This window comes from Rattus norvegicus, chromosome 4 (genome assembly GCF_036323735.1).
Source record: "Rattus norvegicus strain BN/NHsdMcwi chromosome 4, GRCr8, whole genome shotgun sequence".
Taxonomy (NCBI): domain Eukaryota; kingdom Metazoa; phylum Chordata; class Mammalia; order Rodentia; family Muridae; genus Rattus; species Rattus norvegicus.
In genome coordinates, this window is record NC_086022.1 from 37,963,955 (window position 1) to 37,985,777 (window position 21,823).

The window sequence follows — 21,823 nt, forward strand, 5'->3', positions numbered from 1 at the left end:
TTGAAACCGGGCTCTGCGGAGCGTCCCCCGGCGGTCGGGCAGGACCTCGGACAGCGCCCGTGACATAAATCCTTTAGGCTTTGGGGCTTTCCAGCTTTGCTGGTAAAGCTGCAGCTGCTTCCAGTGCTTGCAGCTTCCAAATTCTCGCCACCACACCCCTTCTTCTGAAACTGGGTCTCATCGCGCCTGTTGTGTGGCTTTTTTTATTTTCTTCCGAAAGGCCCGCGTCTTATCGCTCAAGTTCAAGTCCGGAGGACTTGCCCAGTCTCCTCCCCTTAAGTCATTCTCCATCCTCTGTCAACCGCGGAAATCCGGGAGTCCTAGCCTGCTGGTGTCAGTGCCAACACAGGCAGTCCGGGTCGGTCGGGTGCAGCAACCCGGCGCATTCGTCTCTCTCCCTTTCTTCCTTTCTCCGTCGTCTTCTCTACCTGCCCCTCCTTCTCTTGCCTCTTAAGTTTCCTGCACCGGGAATCCAACTGTGCCAAGCCTAGGCTCCCGCGGATCAATCCTGATCGCGACCGGGGCACTGGGACAACGACTCTGCCAAGGCTGGACGAGGCAGCTGGACCGGTCCTCGCCCGAGCATGGAGACGGAGCTCCAGGGAGGGCACGTCCCGGGCGCTGGAGACTCCAGGCCATAGTCGCTCCTCCATGGAGCCTGTTCAGAGCGGTCTCTGCTCGCTGCATTTGCCTCCAGTCCTGTGCGGTATGTACCGGTCTTCTCCACTGTTCTTGGCAGGGACACCTTGGGGCAGGGTGGTGGTCATCACCAGGAAGGGGCAGCGGGGTGAAACTCTACTTGGGCATATGGCAGGTCTGATAGGTGACCCTCAGAGTCCCAGACAGGTTTCTACTGTAGAAGTTAGCAACTGGCTGCGCCCCTTAGTTCAAAAAAGTAGTGCTGTAGATGTGGTCGTGTTTGTCTATCTGTATTTCAGGAGGTTCGAATGGGTAAACTGAGCCCCGCTTTCCTGTATGCAAATTGCATCCCCCTTCCCCACCCCCCATTTCCCCGGCACCTAATCCGGGTCAATTCTACCTACCCTTTCTCCGCCCGCGCCCCCCTTACTCAGTCTCTTGCTCTCTCGCTTTTGCTATCTATCTCTGCTGCTGTGTACGTGTGTGAACCCTGCCAGGGCTGGCGAAGAACCAGCCGCCGCCTTTAGTCCCAGCCGCTCGCCTGTCAAACACTAGGGCAGGTCTGGCTGCCAGAGACAGTTGGCCTCCTAACCAGCCTGTGAGCTGCTCTCAGTGTGCCTAACCCCCCTCCGGCCTCTGCCGTTTGGGCACTGGCTTCCGAGACGCGCCGGGCTCTGGGAACCCCGGTCACCGCTCAAGCCCTCCCGCCTGCGGACCTCACTCGCTCGTTTCTGGAGCTGGATTGACTCGCTTTTCCAATCTTCGCGTCCCCCCTTCCCAGCTTTTTGACTCCATCACTCCACACCAAGACCCCCTTTCCCCTGCTTGATCATCAGCCTTGTCCGCGTGGTCATGGGATGTCTAATTTCATTTGTATCTAGGCTGCTGAGAGCGCTCCCTGCTCTGTAAAGTGGATGTCAGGTGGATCTATGTTTTTGAAGGAACAAAGACTCAGCCAAGGCACCGCCAAGGAAGTTTGAGAGGAGGGAGGATGCAGGCTGCGTGCTGGTACGTTCTTCTTCTCCTGCAGCCCACCGTCTACTTGGTAAGTCGCGATCCGTCAGGCATCTTTGAGATCCTTCCCTAACCTGGAGGCCAAGCAACTACGATAGGAGGGTGAGGGCGGGAGGGCGAGGCCGCCAGTTCAGTGAGAGCTGAGTGTTCCCACAGACAGTGAAAGAACTTTGGGAAGCTGTTGTTTGGATTCCTGCGGGAGTTTTTCAAGCTCTCATCCTCCTTTCTTGCTCTATCCCCCATCTTCTGGACCGTGATTCTTAACAGCGACTAGCGTACCGGTACCTTGTTCGTCCAGAAACAAGGAGGTAGTAAGCGAGGATAGCTTGGGAGGAAGGTGAGGAGAAAAGTATTGGGAATCATGAAACTCTTAGCAGCACTTCTTCACCCACCTAGTTCAAATGAAAGCGGGTGGAGGTGGGGTAGAAGAGGTGAACAGGAACCTACCCACTGCCCCACTGCCCCAGCACCCCCAGTTTGGATTTGTGGCATATGAAGAAAGTGCAGGTAACTTCCTGAGACATACAGGGGTGCAGCTGGTGTAAGTTTATTCACCAGACACATAACAAACGACCGGGCAGTTAGGTCAGAGAAACACCTGCAAACATAATCCTCCCTCCCCTTCCAAGGTCTAGTTGCCATTAAATAACAGAACCATAGTTTCAGTGAGGGGTTTCTTTTTAGGGAACGGCAGTCTTTGTCTCTAGGGAGAGAATCTTGCCCTGTCCGGATTCCTCCAGAAACAGTTTTCGGAGGTTTGGACTTGACACAACCTTACAACAGATGCAGGGAGAATCGCTCTGTATGACTTGGGAGTTATGGGCATCACCGCGAGCCTAGGAGAGAGATTTTTTTTTTCCGCGTCTGGTTTCTCAGAGGGCCAGGGACATTTGCGTTCTGCAGGCGAAGTTGTGCCTAGTGCTCCGATCCTCACAGCAATCCCGGGCCGCCAGAGTGCACCGGGAACTCAAGGTATTCTGTGGAGGGCGAGGAGCGCAGGCGCTGCAGTAGCAGCTGGAGTTTTCTAAACCGGTTGGATACGTGGGGCTCAGGGTGGTTTTAGTGTCTTTCACTCCCAAGAGCTTCAGAATCCACAAGCCTGGAAGCAGTACTGCTCTCCCTGCAAGTAGCCGTGTGTTTTGGCCTTAGCTCTGGTGCCTGCGATCGCGGGACTGAGAGTTCCGTGAAGCCGGTACATATGCGCGCGCCTGTGAGTTCGTGTATTTACCCGGTTCCGGCTTCCGGCTGTATCTCAAGAATCCCCAGTGTTGCCAGTCTTTGCACCTTTATCGCCTGACTGTGGCAGAAGCAGACGCCAGAGGGCGCTGCGCATCAATGTCCTCGCCCACAGGACACCTTGGGGGTAAACAGGTGAAAGCCAGGGCAGCCAATCCAAAAGACAGCTTTTCTGACTGTCGCGGGTCCTTGCTTTCCCCTCTAGAACGCAGACCGAATGCAAAAGGTGTCCTTCCTATTGCCCGCCTTCTGTCATTATCGCTCTCACCTCTGTCCCGTAAGCCCACTGACATTGAAGACCCGTAGTTGGAGGGGAGAAAGTTCCATCGAAGATACTACAGCAGTTTTTCTTTTCTTTTCTTTCTTTCTTTTTTTTTTTAATTGGGTAAGGTGGGAGGGAGTGTAAAATGAAAAGTAAAAGCCGCAGGGAGTAACACCTTTGATTCCCTTGATCGGTGCCCCTCTTCTCCCGCACACCTTATGACTCGAACCTCTGGACTGTCTTATGTCCTTGGGCTGTGCTCACACACCCAAGGCCAGGGCTCTCAGCTATAGTGCAGTTTATTGCTTGGAGCGAGTATTTCGATAGTCTGGAAAATAATCTATCAAAAGAAGAAGTGAAATCAATACGTTGTGTTAAATTTTAAATGTGTTTGTTGGCAGTTAAACCGTTTTCCACTCATTACAGCAACAGTGCTGGATTTATTCTAATGCGCCGGCATTCTCAACAACAAGCGCATTAATTCTCCTTTAATTGTAAACTGGGAGCATTTGAAAACCATTCAGTGTGCAAATTATGCTGATTCAATTACCGTTTAGTTACAGACTTCATTACCTGAATGCCTTTTGGCAATACAGAGAAAGGAGACAATTTTTCCAATTTCACTCAAAACAATACGAAATGTGAACAATAAAAAAGAGAAGGCGATTTAGAAGTCCATTCTTTTCTCTCCAATCTAAAGTTGTTTTGTGTGTCGGGGATTAGAAACCACACACACCACAAAAATAAAAGACTGGTGGCTGTGACCCAAGACGATGTTTCAGGGGTTGCAACCCCATAGCTATTCGCCAGGAAAATTCCGGGCTGTTTTCCTGGAGGAGGAAGCTGACTTTTACATAAAAATGGGTTCTAAAGGATGAATTGGGCACTTAATGTTAGGGTGGTTTTAGGTGAAAGAAGAAGTAGGAGTCTTGATTAAAACTCTGTAGCAATGAACAGATGAACACACACACACACACACACACACACACACACACACACACACACACAGCTTCTTTTTGTGAGTTTCATTAAGCACTAGCAACAAACAGCAAGAAAACCGAGCATTCATTTGTGGCTGCACCCCAGGACATTTCAGCCCTTTGCAAAATCTTGCTGCAGACAGATGCATACAGGTTAGCTGCTGTAGCTTCAAGTTAAACCCCAAGAAGGCAAGGTGGCAGAGCAAGAGAAACATAAGCAAGTAAACAAACAAATAAACAAACAAAACCCTAAACTAATCCAAACCCACTATTTCATTTTATTTTCCTTGAGCCATCATGAGCCAGGGAGGAGTTAATAAGTAATTCTTTGCTTTTGTGAATTACACCATCGGTTAAATGACTGGAACACGCTGTGGTTTGCTTCCTAGCAAATGTTTCCAATACTCCCTTCCTTTATGAGTATGGGATTCCAGCCACATTTCTTAAAGAGTGATTCCCACATGTTGAGCAAGTCTTGTTTAGATATCTCCTATAAAGAAATATTTTTTATTACTGCTTATAGAACATGAATTTAAGTGTTTCTGCATTTTGAGAGGCATTCTTATGAGGGACAAATCTCTGTCTGGCAGGCCAATACCAATGCTCCATCCGCCACAACCAGCATGTGGGGAAATGCTCACAAAGTGTGCTTTTTAGCCTAGAGGTTTCTGAATGTCTGTCTTAAGTGCAAGGTTTTAATTTACTATGTGTTTATTGAGAGATACCTTGTTTCATACCAGAAGCTCATTTTTTTCTTCTTTTTTTTTGTATTGCAATGGGAACCTGAAAACACGCATGTTTGTAGGTATAGCATCTGAAAACTACTATCTTGAATTCTCAAGTTTCACCACTGGGCAAACTTTAACCATAAAAATAAATAAATAAATAAATAAATAAATAAATAAATAAACAAACAAATAAACAATCGAGGCAGAGACCATGCTTTATAAATAAACATAAGGAAAACTGCTGTTTATTAAATGTATGTTTCAGATTTAAACCTCCGAACAGCAGGAGGAAACCTATGGTCTGACTCCCTATCTTTTTAAAGTCCTGCAGTCTTTATTCTTCTGTCTTTATTGTCTGGACTGATTCCAATATATTTTAAATGTGAGATAATGAGGTAACCAGACTATAGCAGTTAAATTGAATTAAATTGTGCACTGGGTATGTAAAGTGGACATAGTTTCTTGTTTAAGACAAAATGGGGAGTAGGGGTTATAAACTGGATTGAGCTGAAGACCACACCAGGGGAAAGGGAGAGACGTTCTCCCAGGAAAGAATGTGATGTCTCAAGGAGTGAAATGGATCTTAGGGTTCTCCTGAGCACACAAAGAAAAGTTACTCAGAAATAGAGTCCAGAGAGTCTGACAAAGGATGGATACTGTTGCTGCAATCATTTGTACATTCATAGCACTCCCTTAATGGAGACATTCCATCAGTTTTGTTAGGAATTACAATAGCTAGTAACTCGGTTGTTTTCTTAGTCAAAATAGGCAATTGTTAAAAAAATCTTTTGCAAACCTTTGGACACAATGCGTTTAGCAGCTACCTCTACTGTGAAATTGTTAGCAGGTGACATGTTAGGTGAATTTAACTCACCATGAAGATGACAGTTAGGGAATATGAAGGCCAAAGGAAAACAGGGAGCAGGCACTCAGACTAGGTGTGTGTACTTCCTGTCCTTTAGAGATTAAGCTAGTTGCTCACTGAAACCTTTAATCAAATTGAAGTTATTTCTTATAGTAGATAAAAATAGCTACCCAGTCACAACTAACAGTGTTTTCTGTTAAAGCTTGTTTTTGGAGGCAGCATCAGATTTCCTCCTTAGGCTGATTTTCCTCCCTTTTGTGCCCCAGAGCACATATCCAGATACAGGATCAAGCTCAGATAGTCTGAGGATTCTGTACCTCAGCAGCCCAGCATGGGATCTTGTCAGGTCCAAGGTGACAAGGCCTCTTCAGGACAGGGAGAGGGCCTTGCTACTTCCAGGTTCTTTCCCAAGAGGCTCAACCCTACCTCAGCCAGGAAAGCAGCTCTCAGAGGTGTGAGAAGCAATTGGGTAGTTCACCCTTTTGTCCCACTTACAGGAGTATTATTATGGCCTTGGACCTTCTAGTGTGAGCTTCCAAGACCCTGCCTTCCGAACTGGGAACAGGAAGGAGAGAGAAATTCAGAAATTCACCAACTCTGTTCCTGGTATTTTCCCAGAAAGCTATTAAATTTGTGACTTCTTTTGTGTGAGGCTGATTTCTATTTGGCTTTAAATTGTTGACGGCTATTTTCCTTTTAATGAAAGTGTTGTCTGGGTGAAAAATATATCCGGTGGAAGGGAAATTGGTTGATTTTTTTTTGAGATAGGTGCCCAATGTCCTACTTTTCTATCCGAGGGAAGATTTTCTGCAGACTACAGAAATTGACAGCATTGTCCTGGTAATAACCGACGTCGACAATATTTTCAAAAGGGCATTTGAGTGATGAAAGCATATGGATATTGCTTTTTCAAATAAGCAATTCTCTGTCCTGGGTTTCTTTGATTTTATAAGGGGTGGGGAATGGAGTTGGGAGCATCAAAGGAGAAAGGGACACATACTGGCAAAGAGATGTATTCCTGCTTCCTGTTCTCCCAGTCTGGGGTACTGAAGTGTTTGCCGCCTTTAGGCTGGAGTTCCGGAGATCCTAACAGCCAGCCAGTGAAGTCGTCCGGCATGGTTGGCGTTAAGAGTCAAAGGAAAATCTGAGGAAGGAGCAGTAACATGCATGTCTTATTCTTCTTTGCCCTCAGAGCAGGCCAGTGCAAGCTCTGCAAGTTTGCCGGTTTTCCAACAGCAGGCTAGAAAGTGCGCCTCTCTCTCTCTCTCTCTCTCTCTCTCTCTCTCTCTCTCTCTCTCTCTCTCTCTCTCTCTCTCTCTCTCTCTCTCTCCAGAAAATGTCTAGCTTTGAATCAGTTCAAGAAAGTCCCCCCCCCCCCCGGGACAATTCTGTCGTCTTGGAGCTTCAGATCTCATTTTAAAGACCTAACAGTTGTCACCATTTTAATTAAAGGGAGGCAAGCAAGACTGCTAGCCGGTGCCGTCGGGTCAGCGGCTTCTGTGAGCAGCGGAGTCGCAAGGCGGGTCCCGTAGTAGCCTCCCGCTGCCTTCTCCGGGTCACCGTTCTTCCGGGCCCGCCTCGAGTTTGCTGGAAGTTGCGGTCTTGATTTATCCGCTAGTTAAGTTCGAGATCAGCTCTTTTTCACTGTGTCAGCACTAACCCCTCTCGGAGCTTGGTAAACACACCGCGCTCATTTTTCTGCTGCAGATTGGCATGTTGACGACTCTGCTTGAAGGAATGTGACAATAAAGTGGGGAACCAAAGCTTGGCAAGCACTTAATCAAGGATAAAAAGGTTCCGCTGTAAGGATGTCACTCAATTTATTGTGAAAGTCGAATGAATTACGTTTAATGAAAGTGCTCCCCAGATGAATATTACCAGCAATTTCCTGAGTTGGCTCTGTCAGTTTGAGATGAGGAAATGCCAACCCAGATCAGAAAAGAGCGCCTGTCTCAATTACTATGCAAGCTTTCCAAGAGCGGCTTTTTATTGAGATGATATGTGTTGGCGGCTTCTTGGTCCCCCTCGCACGCGCCTAAGAACATGTTTGTTTATTTTTCAACTTTGTCGTCTGCCCTCCCCGGTACTGACTGTTGTTTAAACTTCTGATGAGCGCGTTGCTTCTCTGCTGCCAGCTGCAAACCTAATCACCTACTCTGTAAACAGCTTTTCCTAGTATACTTTACTACAGAGGTGAGGGCTGGCGTGTGTGTGTGTGTGTGTGTGTGTGTGTGTGTGTGTGTGTGTGTGTATTTGCGGGATATACAGAGATAATTCCTTGTTGGATTGGGTTGCCCTTTATCGTAGTACCCCTCCCCCCATCCCCCCACCCCCGCCATCTCTTCTGGAGGGTGGAAATCCATTGAGTTCAGGAGTTGCGAGCCGGGCGATTAAACTGCTAGCTGAGAGGGGTCCCAGGAGTAGCGAGAGGGCAGCACGAGCCCCTCAAGCCGAGCTACATAAAAGCTTTCTTAGCTCACACTTCCTTTAAATGAATGAGGGTATTTTACTGGCTCAAGCCGGAAATGGGATGGGAGTGAAGTGGGGGTGGGGATTCACAGGCCCAGGCGGAGCACATCGCCTCATCTGCATGAGAATGGAGAACCGGGAGGCTTTTCTTGTACTGTTTCTTTCTCCCACAATATGACAAATTGTTGCTTGGAAGAGCCAAGTGTTTCCTTAGAAACTGGCTGCCGAGGGGCTACACGCGTCCCTGAGAACCTGCCACCAGCCCGGCCTCACCCACATTACCCGGGCGCCCTTCTAGAAGCCCAGCAGCTGCTAAGGGCTCGAACCAAGGCCAAGTACACTGGTCCCGCCGGAGGGAAGCCTCTCACCTCACACACCAGACGCCAAGTCCTTGATCCCCTCCCCCTAACTTATTTGGAAAACCATTTCAGTCATCTTTGTAAGAATGGGAGAAACTTTCTTCGACGTAGTAGTCTTCATCCTCTTGACTCTGCAACTCACTCCGCGACCCAAAGCTGCAACGTACAGGCTGGGAAGGTTGCCGGCCCAAACCCTTCGCATTCACGCACTTCACTGTCTACTTTTTGCCTCCTGTGTGATGAGGAGAAATCCCAGCAGGTTTTATAAAAAGAAGGTTGAAATGCTCTTGCCTTTGAACCCCATGCCATCGCACCAAAACAGTGCTTCTGGGAAACTTTTGGTCTCCTTCACCGACCTTCAGTACTCCTGGAGATGCAGGCTGGCCAGCAGCGATCCTCCATCCAGAAGCTCTGAAAAGGACTGGGGCTCGAATCAGCCGGGCGCCTATCTGAGGCCCGGAGAGCAATCTTCAGCACCACGGCCAGCGCCTCAAGCTCCGCCCCGCCTGGGGCGCAGGGCCTTTCCCGCAGTCCTTCTTAAAGTAGAGTTGGGATGCTCGCTGTCTGCAGACCTCCCTAACCACCCCGGTGCGATTTTAACAACCCACTATCCCCCGCCAATCATCTAGGAACCCTAAGCTCTAGTCGCTAGCCCCCCAGTGTGTGTTCTGTGGTCAGAACCTCTGATTTACAACCTCCTCCTCGGACTCCATCTAGACTTGGGGCGTCACGTGATTATCAGTTTATTAGGGGCGGGGCGGGGCACGAGAATCCTTTCTCTCACTTTTTCTATTTAATAAGTCTATTTTTCTCCCAATCAGAAACATGTATCACGTAACGTGCAGCTAGAAGACTCTTAAGCAATGTGTAAGTCACAAACGAGGAAACTGAGGCACGGAGAGGAAAACTGTCTTCTTTTTCACAGGAACAAAATCACTTGGTCACAGATATATCAGTCTCATCACCCTCACTGAGAAGTGACTAGGACTACTCAAACGCCCTGCTGGATCATACGCCTTTAAAATGTTGTGCTCTGAGGTGGGAGAGAGTGGGGGAGGGGCGCAGCAGAGTCCTAATTATTATGAATTTCTAAAGGATAGTAATTATTCACGGGGAGCAGGACAAACCACTGCCTGGGCAAGGGAATCGATATATTTGCTATCGAAAGTGCCTGGCTCGCCTTTAATGCAGACGAATGGGGATATAGCCTCATTATTTTCCGTGGTTAGGTTCGCCGGCGTGGGGCCTGATGCAGCGTGGAATCTATCATCATTAGACTCGGGATGCGGCGGGAGAGTTCCTTTATATTTAACAAACAACAACAATAATCCGACTTCCCCCTCCCCAAAACAAAACCCTTCGCATCCCATACAAGCATCTCTCCCCCCTTTTACACTTCCACACTCCCCACGGACTTCTCTGTGCACTCTAAAGCTGACACTGCAGTCACTTAAAGTGTTCGCAGCGCAGTCCCTGCTCAACAGCGGCCACATAGCTGACACGATCCAGAAATAAACTGAATAGTACCGGGTGCTGGCGCTAGGGGTTGTCTGTGTCAAAGGCTAAGGTTGGCTTGGAAGTTGTCGGATTCTCTTGCTTGGCTGAGTCGATCCTTTCAAGACACGCGATTCCTCAAATCCCTGCAGTATTAATGGAGCAGAGATCAAGTAGGCAGCGCTCCGTCAACCTGCAGGAGATGTTAGCTTGCAGAAAGATGAGATCCAGAGAAAGAAATGAAAGAAAGGGAAGATTTTGACACAATGTCTCCAGAGCATTCTCCAAGGTTCTGGGGTAGGCAATTTGCAACCAGCATCCTCTCTGTGAAATTCTGTCCTTTTGCCTGTGGGCCAGTCTTCCATAAATCTCTAAGACCCAACTAGGACGGACCCTATCCCACCCACTGAACTATCCAGGCAGGGTCTTGCCCACTCAGTTTCTTTTTCCTTCTCCAGCCTTACCTCAGCACAGTCCCTGTGAGTAGCTTCAGGATGAAAGTTTTATTGGCACACGACAGCTTCCTGTAACATTTTAGTTTCTATGGTTTACTGAGGTGAGCTTGTTGGCTTGTGAGTCCTGGTCTTCATATATAAGGTCCCAATGATTGCACAGAAAACACATGTTGGGCTTAAGAAAACCTAACTCTTCTTTTGTTACAGTAAAATTGTTATACCCAAAACAAGAGAAAGAACAAGAGTATCATCATCTTTGTCATCATCAACAACAACAAAATTAACAACCCCCCCCCCAAAGTGTGGACTTCCAGGCATTAGACTAAAAATATCTGACCACTTCCATTCAACCTTGTTTTCCTTGGAGCACAACCATTCATGGTGTCCGTGGCTACCTGGGTGTTTTTATTTCCTTGCTCTTAGAGACAGCTAGCCAATACAACAGCAGGACTGTATGATCTACTGGTACCATTTCCTCTCGCCATCCTCATTTTTAGAGGCTTTATAATTAAACTCTGTGAGATATATGAGACATACATCCAGTGGAGAGCCTTTTTATTTATGTTCATGTAGCACGCTGAGAAGGAAAATTAAAGAAGTGCTTATATTGAAGTAATAAGCATGCTTTGATATTAGCAGAAATGTCCTTTTAATTTACTTTTATTCAAGACTAGAGAAGCATTGCTGTGAATCCAGACCCCATAGTCATGCCTCTTTACGGAGAGGTCCCACTAACTTGAGGAAGACATTTACTAGCATGTACTAACTTACACGAACAAAAGGCCAGGTTTGTACGTACTGGAGTGATGTGCCCTCTGATATAGACAGCTGAACAGAAAGAGTGAGCCAGGCGGCACAGGGGCCTGTATTCTACTGCCTCTCATCACACCCCCAGTCTATCAGAATGCACAAACTCACACCTATGTTAACAGGGTCCCACCAAGATAGCAGAGAGATGATTCACAGTGCAAACTGGCTGAATTTTGATATAATTGAAAGTCTCAGACTAAAAAGCAGAGGTGCCTATTTCCCTGCCCAAGAGGTTATTGTTAGAAAAGTTTTAGTAGGAAAGCTTAGAGAAATTTTCTTGGTCTTGAAGATTTTTTCTTTATGGAGTAAACACATACATGTACATGGAACATACCAGAGATAGATAGGTTTTGGTTTTTTTTAATGTCCATTTCTTTGACAAAGTCTGTGTGGGGAAATGTTTTTCCCTCATAAGTTCTTGTCTTTACATTTTCAGATTGTGTTTTTGCAGCATGTTTTCTTTAATACCTGTCTGTAGTTTCATCTACGGCATGAAAATAATGTTGGTTGAGAGAAACCACAGGCTTAGTAACTATGTATACTGCAATTGGACTTTGGAAGACAATTCCTCTCCTTGTAACCTTGTAGCTGGGTATTATTAGAGACCCACAGGTATATAAAATAGCTTATATAAAATTAATGGACTGCTTTACATTCACAACCTCCTACTTGTGAAGCCCTTGTAAAATATTGCACCTGCTTAAAAGAGGAAGATTATAAAGTCAAGTTTGCTGTGCAGTCGATAGTCGTAAACGGTTCAGCGAAATATCTGATTGTTTTGAGTGAGTTCGACAATGTGATGGAAATTTTATTGTCCGTTTTTGTGCACTGATGTGCTAATCATAAGGTTGTCCTTCTTTTATGGACTTGACTCATTTTGAAACCGATTGTTAAGGTTTCAAGGTAACATCTAAGGACATAATAAAAATTTTAGGACAGATCTCTCTATTGTCTTACCAGATTAGAAAGAAATCCACAGGCCACTATGAGGTCACATATGAGGGAAAAAAAAACCCACCCCAAACTGCATTTTATTATTTTGTCTAAAATTATCAATAGTACATTTATGGAAATTGTGCCTGTTGATTTTTTGTGTGTATTTTTGAATAAGCATCCGAACAGACATTTTTGTTTATGTACCACACTTCACAAAATGACTTTCTAAATACAGTTCTCTTTTTAAAAGAAATCTTTTGCTATTCAGGCAATATTTGGAAAATTTTCAGATCCTCATTCTTTTCTTCAAACAGATATAAAACTAGATTTTCTCAAGTATCCTATGATTTGCTTTGTAGACGTTTATGAAATGCCATAAGCTCCCACTGTGACCTTCTTTTGTTCTTCACTCTGCATTTTCACTGGGGGAGGAGTCACTGAGAATCATGCGTGGACAAGGCCATGAGAACATTTTCAAACCCTTTCCTTCCCTATTCCACTCCCTCGTTAGCTAGAATCACTTTTGTGTCCCTGGCAGAATTGTTCACTGCACCAGGTCTTCCAAATCAATGACAAAAATATCCTGACTTAACCAACAGGTGGGCTGACTGCTGATGCTGCCCGGGATTTGATGGGAAGCCCTAAAATGTATGACATGGATTCTCTGAAGCCCATTACACTTCCAGTTTAAGAAATCTCAGTGAAACTGTCGTTAGTAATCTAAACTTAATTTTCAAGCTGATTGGCACACACTATTTTAATTTACTTTTGGGCAGCTGTAACTGAAACTGTGAAACACTCTGGGTCAAATCCTCTACTTGTGGATCACTTCTCGTATCCCAGTGGCATTATTTATCGTTTTTCAGAATTAAAGGCAGAGAAAAATGCAAACGACTACGTAGGAAGAGAAGTTATTCGTAGGTTGTACTGACTACCATTTATTTCTTCTGTCTTGATGTGAGAGGCAATTGCAGCTGACGTTTTCTCTTTTTTTTTCCCACAAGAAATATTTAGTCAAAGGGTGAGCACCTCATTTAGACTTTTCGACCTTATTCTCTTTCAGTTTAGCAAGGCAGAGCTGAGGAGAGCCTTACCCAACAGGCCAGAACAGTTTCTAGTCCCTAGCAAAGCAATGCAGAACCTCCATTAGCATCCATTGAGCTGAATGCTCGAATTTGTATTGGCACCTCCTGAAAAACTGTTCCGTAGGGAGGAACACAAAAAGGAAACACAAAGGGGAAGCAGAAGAAGGGAATGATTCAGCTTTACACACTGAATCCCACCCTGCATTCTTGACTGAAATCCTTCACAATTAGAATCAGCGTGAATAACGTGAGACCAGATGCATTCATGAAGCTTGAGAGATTGCTGCATCACCAGTGTGTGTGTGTGTGTGTGTGTGTGTGTGTGTGTGTGTGTGTGTGTGTGTGAGAGAGAGAGAGAGAGAGAGAGAGAGAGAGAGAGAGAGAGGAAATGGTATAAAAATTGGTGTGGGTGAAGATGAATCCACAGCTCTTAAGATGAGTGATATTCCCTCAAAAGACACCATACCTTGTGGCTGCTGAACGGCCACCAACAAGGAGCTCATGGTGAGATGGAATCACAGTGAGGAGAAACTGAGTAACTTCTCCCATTCCAATTGTATGATGACTCCTACAAGAGGGAGAAAATAAGATTGCGTTTGGCCATCCCATGATCTCTTCTCTTCTTCACCCCCTTTGTTGCAATTTTTAAAGGATGCAACATTCAGAAAGCCGTGTGTTTCTTGAATTCTATAACCTTGGGCAAATCACTTTTCACTTTTCAGATCCTCCCTGAATTTCTGTATTTGCACTATGTGACTAATAAACTCCTCTTGTGTAGTATAGTTATTGTTGAGGAGTCAGTGAGTTAAAAGATAAGGAGCTTGGCATGATGGGTAGAGTACAGCAATGATGATGAATGAGTAAAGACAAATATTACTCCTTACAAAGAAAGATTTCTGGGACAGCCTTCCAGGTAGGCCCTGTAGGGTCCTTGGAGTGATGACACACCAGGATTAATTGATGGCTACCTTATTCTTTGTTTATCTTTTCTAGTAGTTGATTGCTGGAAGTCACCTATTGCTTCTCAGCAACTCATATTTATTTAATGTTGATAGTATACATTGTGACTAAAAGGAGGAGAAGAAAGTACACTTCATTTCTATTGGTCAGATGTTTGTGGAAATAGAACAGATCATAGCCAGTGTCAATGAATAGTCTGTTTAATCCAGAGACAGAATCTTGTGATGTTTCAATGTTAGTGACAAATATTGAGAGTTGGTGCGAGGTATATAATTTTGGGGCAGTTAATTTGTGATCAATGTTTGCTTTTAATTTAGTTTTTAATGCTTGAAATTCTTTAAAAATTTGTGTAGAGTTGCAATAAAAACTAAAAGTGTAGTGGGTTTTAAGATTCAAGTGTCTATGGTCAGGTGGAGTTTCATCTTTGAATTTCTTTTTAGTTGAATGCCTGGGTGATTGCATGAAAGTTATAAGTGGAAGGCATTGGTGAACTCTCTATAAAGAGTGTACAACTTAGTTTAATAGTCTGAGGGCCTCACTGTCCTTATCACATGCTGCCCCAAACTTCTATTAGTCACCACATTCATTCTTCACAGGCACTGGACTGGGTGCCCAAGAAGAGATTTAAAAAGATTTTTAATATAAACACTTATTGCGTGTCTTAGATTTACAAGAGAGTGGGAGGCTGTAGAAATAACAGCCATAAGATAAAATGTTCCATTTTCCTATGTAATCAGAACCAGGTCCTTGTACATGATAGGCAAGTACCCTACCACTAGGCTACACTGCTTCTTAACAATGTTATGAGATGGTACTAGGTAGATACTATTACTATCATTATCATGTTCTTATGCCCATCTTGGTGATCTTCATAGTTCATCATTTTATAGATGAGGAAAGAAATGAAACACTGAAGGTCTAATTGGTGAAAGACAACAAAATTTCACCTCAGGTGGTCTTATATTTGAGTCAAAGCTTCTAGTTACCCTATTACATTATGTCTGTTTGTTTGGGTGTTGATCTCTGTATATATGTGTGCATATATGTATACTCATACCATTGTAGGTCTGGAACATGAAGTCTAATTCAAATAAAAGAAAAACATTTGCTTTGGGCTTCCTCCAGGAAAATCTTGCCCAAGTAACTGGTGTATGTGTAAAATTTCAGGTGTTACTCCTGTAGTTCAGTAGTTCTATTAGAGGCGGAGTCTTCTCATTTCCTGGGGATAGTCTATCAACGTAAGATTGGCACTGATAATTGTCTTTAGCTTCTGATGAGGGCATGAAAGGCATAAGACTTTGAGAAAGTCTGAATCTATTGAACAAGATGAAAAGTGATCACTGAGTCTTAGAGTAAGGCAATGAGTTAGATCAGGGCAAAAGACACTGGGTCGCAGTTGTCTGTGGTGGAGTTGAAAAGGATCCATAACATCTGTATCTGTCTTAACAAATTACACACCTGCCCGTTTGAATTGCTCACTGTGTCTGAGCAGGTAGAAATGGGGAGAAAAGAGGAGAGGTTTTCTTGAGAGCAGACACCACATGTCTGACAAAGCACCTCTAGGTTTCCTGAGATGTTTATTTTAAAGGGTTTTGTCTGGTAACAGACTTATCACACACAGAGATGGAAACCCACAGCCTTCTATCAATTTCTGTAAACAGAGACAAACCAAGAGATTTAAAATAATACATATGCTTAGCTTTTAAAATATGTGATAGTAAAGAGGAGTCGCAGATGGTTTATCTCAATATAGGTACTTTCGTTACATTCTGCCTGTGTGGTTTTAAATGAAGGTAGTAAAACTCCCACAAAATGTTTTATAGAATTATGAGGTTTATATAGAATCTAGAACTCTTTCTATTTACTAAGAATAAAAGTAGGTTCAAGATTTTCCTGGCCAATGTGGAAATCCTCTGGCAGGAGATGATGGGAAAGAGTCTGTTTCATTTCAGTCTTGTGTTACATTTGACCTTGGGAGAGCTTACTTGTGCCTTGGGGCAAAACAGTAAATGTTCCATTTTGTAGCAGTATCATCTTTCACCTTTATGTGGATTTAAAAATGTAAATAAAATTGCTTTCTGTAAATGGTATCCATGAAGGTCATGTTCATATTCTCTGCAAGAATTCAAAATGCCATTTGAGCCATCATTGGCTCAATGGATACTAATATGTTCTATTAGTTTCTAGTAATCTACTTTTTAGGCATTTTATGGCCCTATATTTCCATGCCTAGTTCCTAGTTTGTGAAATAAGAAATCAGAAATAAATGCTTTAGCACTTCATTGTAGACTTATTTATAGAATGTGTGCTCTCAACTCTGAACTTTTAAAAATGCCAAACCTTCCCAGAATACTTTTCTTTAGTCATTAAAATGGCCTGGATGGAAATCTGCAATGAGACAATGTGTGTGTGTGTGTGTGTGTGTGTGTGTGTGTGTGTGTGTGTGTGTGTGTGGTGTGCGCTCTTTCCTTTTCCAATTATCATCTGCGTTTCTTTCCTGTGTATTATTCTCCAGAAAATAAGGTTTGGAATCCTTAGCAGCGGCCAATGGGCTTAGAAAGTAAATTAACTGCTGCTTTCTTTGAGGGAAGAAGGGGTTTGAATTCTTCTCCTTGCAATTTGGATAATAAGACCCTGATACATCCTTGCATTTAATTGTCATGATTTTGATTGTTAATGACATTTGATTGCTTCTTCTGGAGGCACCTGTCAGCCATTTCTGAAGCACAGATGGTTTTATCAGCATCAGGAGGAATTTCCTTCCCTTACTGACCTTGAGCTGCACAGCTAATTTGGGGAAGATGAGAAAGTTTTCTGTCTGTCTCTGAGAGATTATTTTGCTTATTGAACAATGCTTTGAGATCATTCTTTTTCAAAAGCTTCTAGGCTATTATTCTTTTACTGTGGAGAGCATTGGTTCACTCTGAGTAGATGCGTGACAATTCTTTAGTGACCAAAGTGTCCTGGTTTGTGTGATAAAGGATATGAACTTATACATAAGGCAATGTTCAAATGGGTAACTGACACAGGTAGATACTGAGACTTTAAAAAATGTGTGTTACAATGAAGAATGTTCTGTATTCACATTCATGTGTGTCCTTTTGAACTAGGCTTCAGGGTCCTAAGGAACCTGCTCAGGGTCTACCACTATGGCATTCCTCATGGACAACAGCCCATCCTCCCTTCTTTAAAAATCTCATGAAATTTTAAGTGAGAATTGAGTACTACAGTTAGCCATGGGAAAAAAAAACAGTATGAGAAGACCGAGTGATTCTCCACTCTCTGATGTTGGGGGACGTGATAGTTTATGGGAGTGACCGTAGGACTCAAAAAAATGACCTTTGTCAGCACTTCTCCAGTAAAGATATACACAGAAAAAAATTGCTCATTCTAACCAGGACACTGTTTTGATAATGACCTTTCCTTTATAAAGAATCTCTGAAACACTAAAGATTTTTGCTTTGTAAAGTGGTGGCTCAGAATAGGCTATTTAGAAATGAGTGTGTGTGTGTGTGTGTGTGTGTGTGTGTGTGTGTGTGTGTGTGTGTGTGATTACAAATAAGTCAAAAAATCTTCATGTTAGCCTTGGAAGAACTCAAGGTAGAGTTGAAGGCTCATTTCCTCCAGATTTTGTCTTCCTGTCCTCAGACTGTTGGGTGTGCAGCATTACAGCTTGCTTTTCTGAATCCCAGCTTTGCAGGTGACAAGGCCATATGGCATTTTGTTAGAGTCTTTTTGTTAACATGTCATTACTGATAAAGTCCCAGGTATAGAGCTGTACCTGTAGCTCTACTGAATGTTACTTCTCTTCTTACTTTATCAATATCTATCACATATTTCAAAGACACCGTTTCCTTTAATTTCATAATTTATCTTTTTTTAAAAGATAGCATCTTGTTTTACAGTACTACTTATGCTAAGAACTCATTATGTAGACCAGGATAGCCTTCAGCCTGCATCCTCCTGTCTCAATCTCTAGAACACTGGCATTATAGGTATATGTCATTTCTATTCTTTCTAACATATTAACATATTTCATGTTAGGGCTCCTTAAGGCCTTAACCCTAAGAATGTGAGTGTGTCGTGCTGACTTAATAAGTTGTTTGTTCACACTATAAGTCAGTAGTTGGCATCATGTAGCTATCTCTTGATTTCTTCAACATTTCTTCTGACATTTGATTAATGATAAAACATTCTGAAGATTTGGGGGCAGGATATCATGGTTATGGGGATTGATGGTGGAATCTCTTCACAAGTTCTCTTGTTTTTTTTTAAAATGCAATTTCAAAAATTTATCTGGATCCTCCTTTCTTGGTAGGAAGCATCAGGACAGGTAACTGCTCCTTATATTCAGAAAATGAACGAGTTCCCTACTTTGTTCTTTGGAAAAATCTTGTTGGAAATTGCACTCTAGGCATCTGATTTGTGCAGTCTTCTGGCAAGAACACGTCTAATGTCACTCATCAGCATTTTTTTAAATTAAAACAAACTCAAAGGTGGAAAGCATCTTATTTCTTTTCAAAGATGCTTTACTACTGAATTGGAAGATGCCAGGGAAAGAACAGGGGAGAGACAGCAGAGGGAGAGGAAGGGAGGGGCAGACCCAGTGTTTGGACTGCATTTTCTATATTTAGAAACTATGATTAGAGCGTCATTACTCTTTTCAGTGAGCTAAACAGTTGACATGAACTCCTACCTTTTTAGTGAGTCAACGTCTGAAAAGCATTCTGAAATTTTAATTAGCAGAAAAGTGGAAAACAAACAAAACAAAGCAACAGTAGCAAAAGGGGAAACCTCAAACAATTTCATAGCTAGCAAATATTTTATGAAAACACATCAAGGCCTTGGTTTCCAGTATGACTGTGCATCCCAACCATTACATATTGTGATAGGATTGTTTTTGTGAAGTGAAATATGGGCAAGTAGGGTTTTATTAGGATTAATAAAGAACTATTTACTCTAAGAAGTTTTAGATTATTTTCTTTATTAAGTTCCGTTAAATGAAGATTATCAGGATGGTGTGAATTTTATTTGTTGTGAGAACCATTAAAGTATTGGGGCCATCAAATTCCAAAAGTGAATGACTCTTCTGCTTCATCACACAGATATTATGCTTTTAAAACATTTGTTAAAATTAATTTTGAAAGAGAAATTTAGAAGAGTGTGTTCCATTTAAAAGGTGGTACTCTGAAGGCAGAGACTGGCAGAGTTCTGTGAGTTCGAGGCTAGCCCCTGGTCTACATAAAAGTTCTGGGCCAGCCAGGGCAATACAGTGATAACCTGTATCAAAGTATGCGACCAAGCAAGTGAACACACAAGAATAGTTCATTGGACATTTGGAAGATATGGATGACCTGATAGATAATTTTCTGTGTCTTAGGTGTTTAGAGTTTAGGAGGTTTGTAACCTCTACAACATAAGCAGAAAATCTCTTGTGCACTGGGTAGCAGGTTTCTTTTCTACATAACTTTACAGCCTTTTCAAGTTCTTTGTTCATTTCCTGCCTTATCTTATAATGACTAGCACAATCACAGAACTGGGGTCACTCACAGTTAAAGATTGTCTTAGTTAGGGTCACTACAGGGTTATGAGTCACCATGACCGAAAGCAACTCAGGGAAGAAAAGGCTTCTTTTACTTACACTTCCAGATCATAATCCATCATTGGAGCAAGTCTGTAAGGAACTCAAGCAGTGCTAAAAGCTGGAATCAGGAACTGGTGCAGAGTCCATGAAGAGGTGCTGCTTACTGACTGGCTCCTCATGGCTTGCTCAGCTTTCTTATAGAACCCAGAACTACCAGGCCAGAGCACCACTAGCTGGGCCCCTCCCCGATCAATAACTAATTAAGAGAATGCTCTACAGCTGTATCTTTTGGATGCGTTTCTCAGCTAAGGTTCTCTCCTCCCAGATAACTAGCTTGTGTCAAGTTGACATAAAGATATCCAGAAAAATTATGAAGATCCTCAGTGGTATGTGTTTGATGGTTGGGCCTTCTCTCTGACCCTCAAACCCATCTCTCCTTCCTATGCCTGTGATGTATTAAAAAGTATTAGTGGTACAAAGTTCTCATTAAAAAGAGAAAGGTGACCCTAGAATGGAGTTTCTGCGGTGTAGGAAAGGTAAGAAAGGTTTTTGTTAATATCTCTTTATTGGTTATTGGAGCCCAACATCGAGACCTCACATTCAAATGGGCAAGATTTAAGCTTTTTGGCATTCCGTATTCTTGGTGCTTTCTATAGCTGCACTCATTTTTCCTAGGAGTTGCTGTATTATATGTAGCACCCTTAGTAAGCTGTGCTTTAGAAACAGGGAATGGAGATATAAAAAGAACTGTATATGAGTTTAGCACTCTGTATTACTGACTTCATTACGTGGGCAGTTATACATTATTAGAATGACTCATGGAGCTGCAAAACTGGGTATTTGTGCTATATTGTCAGAGGCAACCTTGAAATGGATCTTGTTTGATTATTTCCTATAAGACTCCTATAAATCAACAAATTATTCTATGAACTATATAATCAATTCTCCTGGAACTAAATGCAACAAAAAAAGGAACGAGTACAGTGCTTGTAGGACTGTGCTATAAGAAACAAATAGGCTTAAATCAAAGATCAATTTGTAGCCACCTTAAAATAGTAGCCCTATGACTTTAATCAGTTGGCATAGTCTTGTACGCATGAAGGTAACTTATGTCCTGTGCATTGTGTCCTGATGAGTAATCTCTGGCTCTATTGTCCTTTGTGGTGTCATTGAAATAGAAAACGAGCACATCTTCTCATGGAGATTAAGGCTGTTAGGGCGTTAGCAGAAGGGAAAAGGTGAAGCTTTATCTCCCCACCAGGCTATTCCAGCTCACAATGAGTGCAGATCTCCCACTTTCTGCCTACCATCTGCGCATCTCCACAGCCTGGGTTGTCATCGCCATCTAGAGAAAGTGGCACTTACCGGAAAGGGTAAGAACACAGCTCCGTTCTAGATTGTAGTGTTAACATTTCCAAGCAATTTGTGAGCTCAAGTTGAGAGGAAATTGCCTGCTGCTTATCAGTGTCCACATTTTGTTACTTCTTCCAAAAAGGATTGGGCCAACACTCAATTCCAGATGCTGCTGGAAGCTACTACTGCCTATAAAACACTGAGTGGCTGTTACAATGTTCAATGCTGCGATTTTTCACTTAGTCAAACCAAATACGAGATGGCAGGGCTTCTTTTCCGTAGGTCTCGGGGCCCATTTCTTTGCCAATCATTTATTTGCCAACCCTTACACAAAAGGGACAAGTAAGTCTCTGGAATGTTGCATGTTGAACATTTTCCTCAAGATAATCTTAGCTCTGCAATGGAAGGGAGGTGATGCGAGCATTTACAGGGGATTTTACATGTGGAGAAGTGGCAGCACATAATAGTTATAGCTTACCTGGTTACGTGTGAGGGAGAGAGCATTCACGTCCATTGACTTCTACCTGCTAGTGAGAGAAGTTAAGGGCCGCAGGGTTTTATACTGTCTTACTGCTTGCCTGTTACAAGAGTGTG

At 43.3% G+C, this 21,823-nt stretch overlaps 1 protein-coding gene across 1 annotated transcript in view; it reads left to right on the plus strand.

Moving 5' to 3' along the window:
• The first annotated feature begins 370 nt into the window (after positions 1–370).
• The window catches only part of Nxph1 (neurexophilin 1), a 313,040-nt gene continuing 291,587 nt past the window's right edge, over positions 371–21,823 (plus strand). The window contains 2 exon segments of the mRNA NM_012994.2: positions 371–706; positions 1,521–1,684. Of these exon segments, the coding sequence (NP_037126.1) occupies positions 1,631–1,684 (54 nt within the window). The 5' untranslated portion in view covers positions 371–706; positions 1,521–1,630.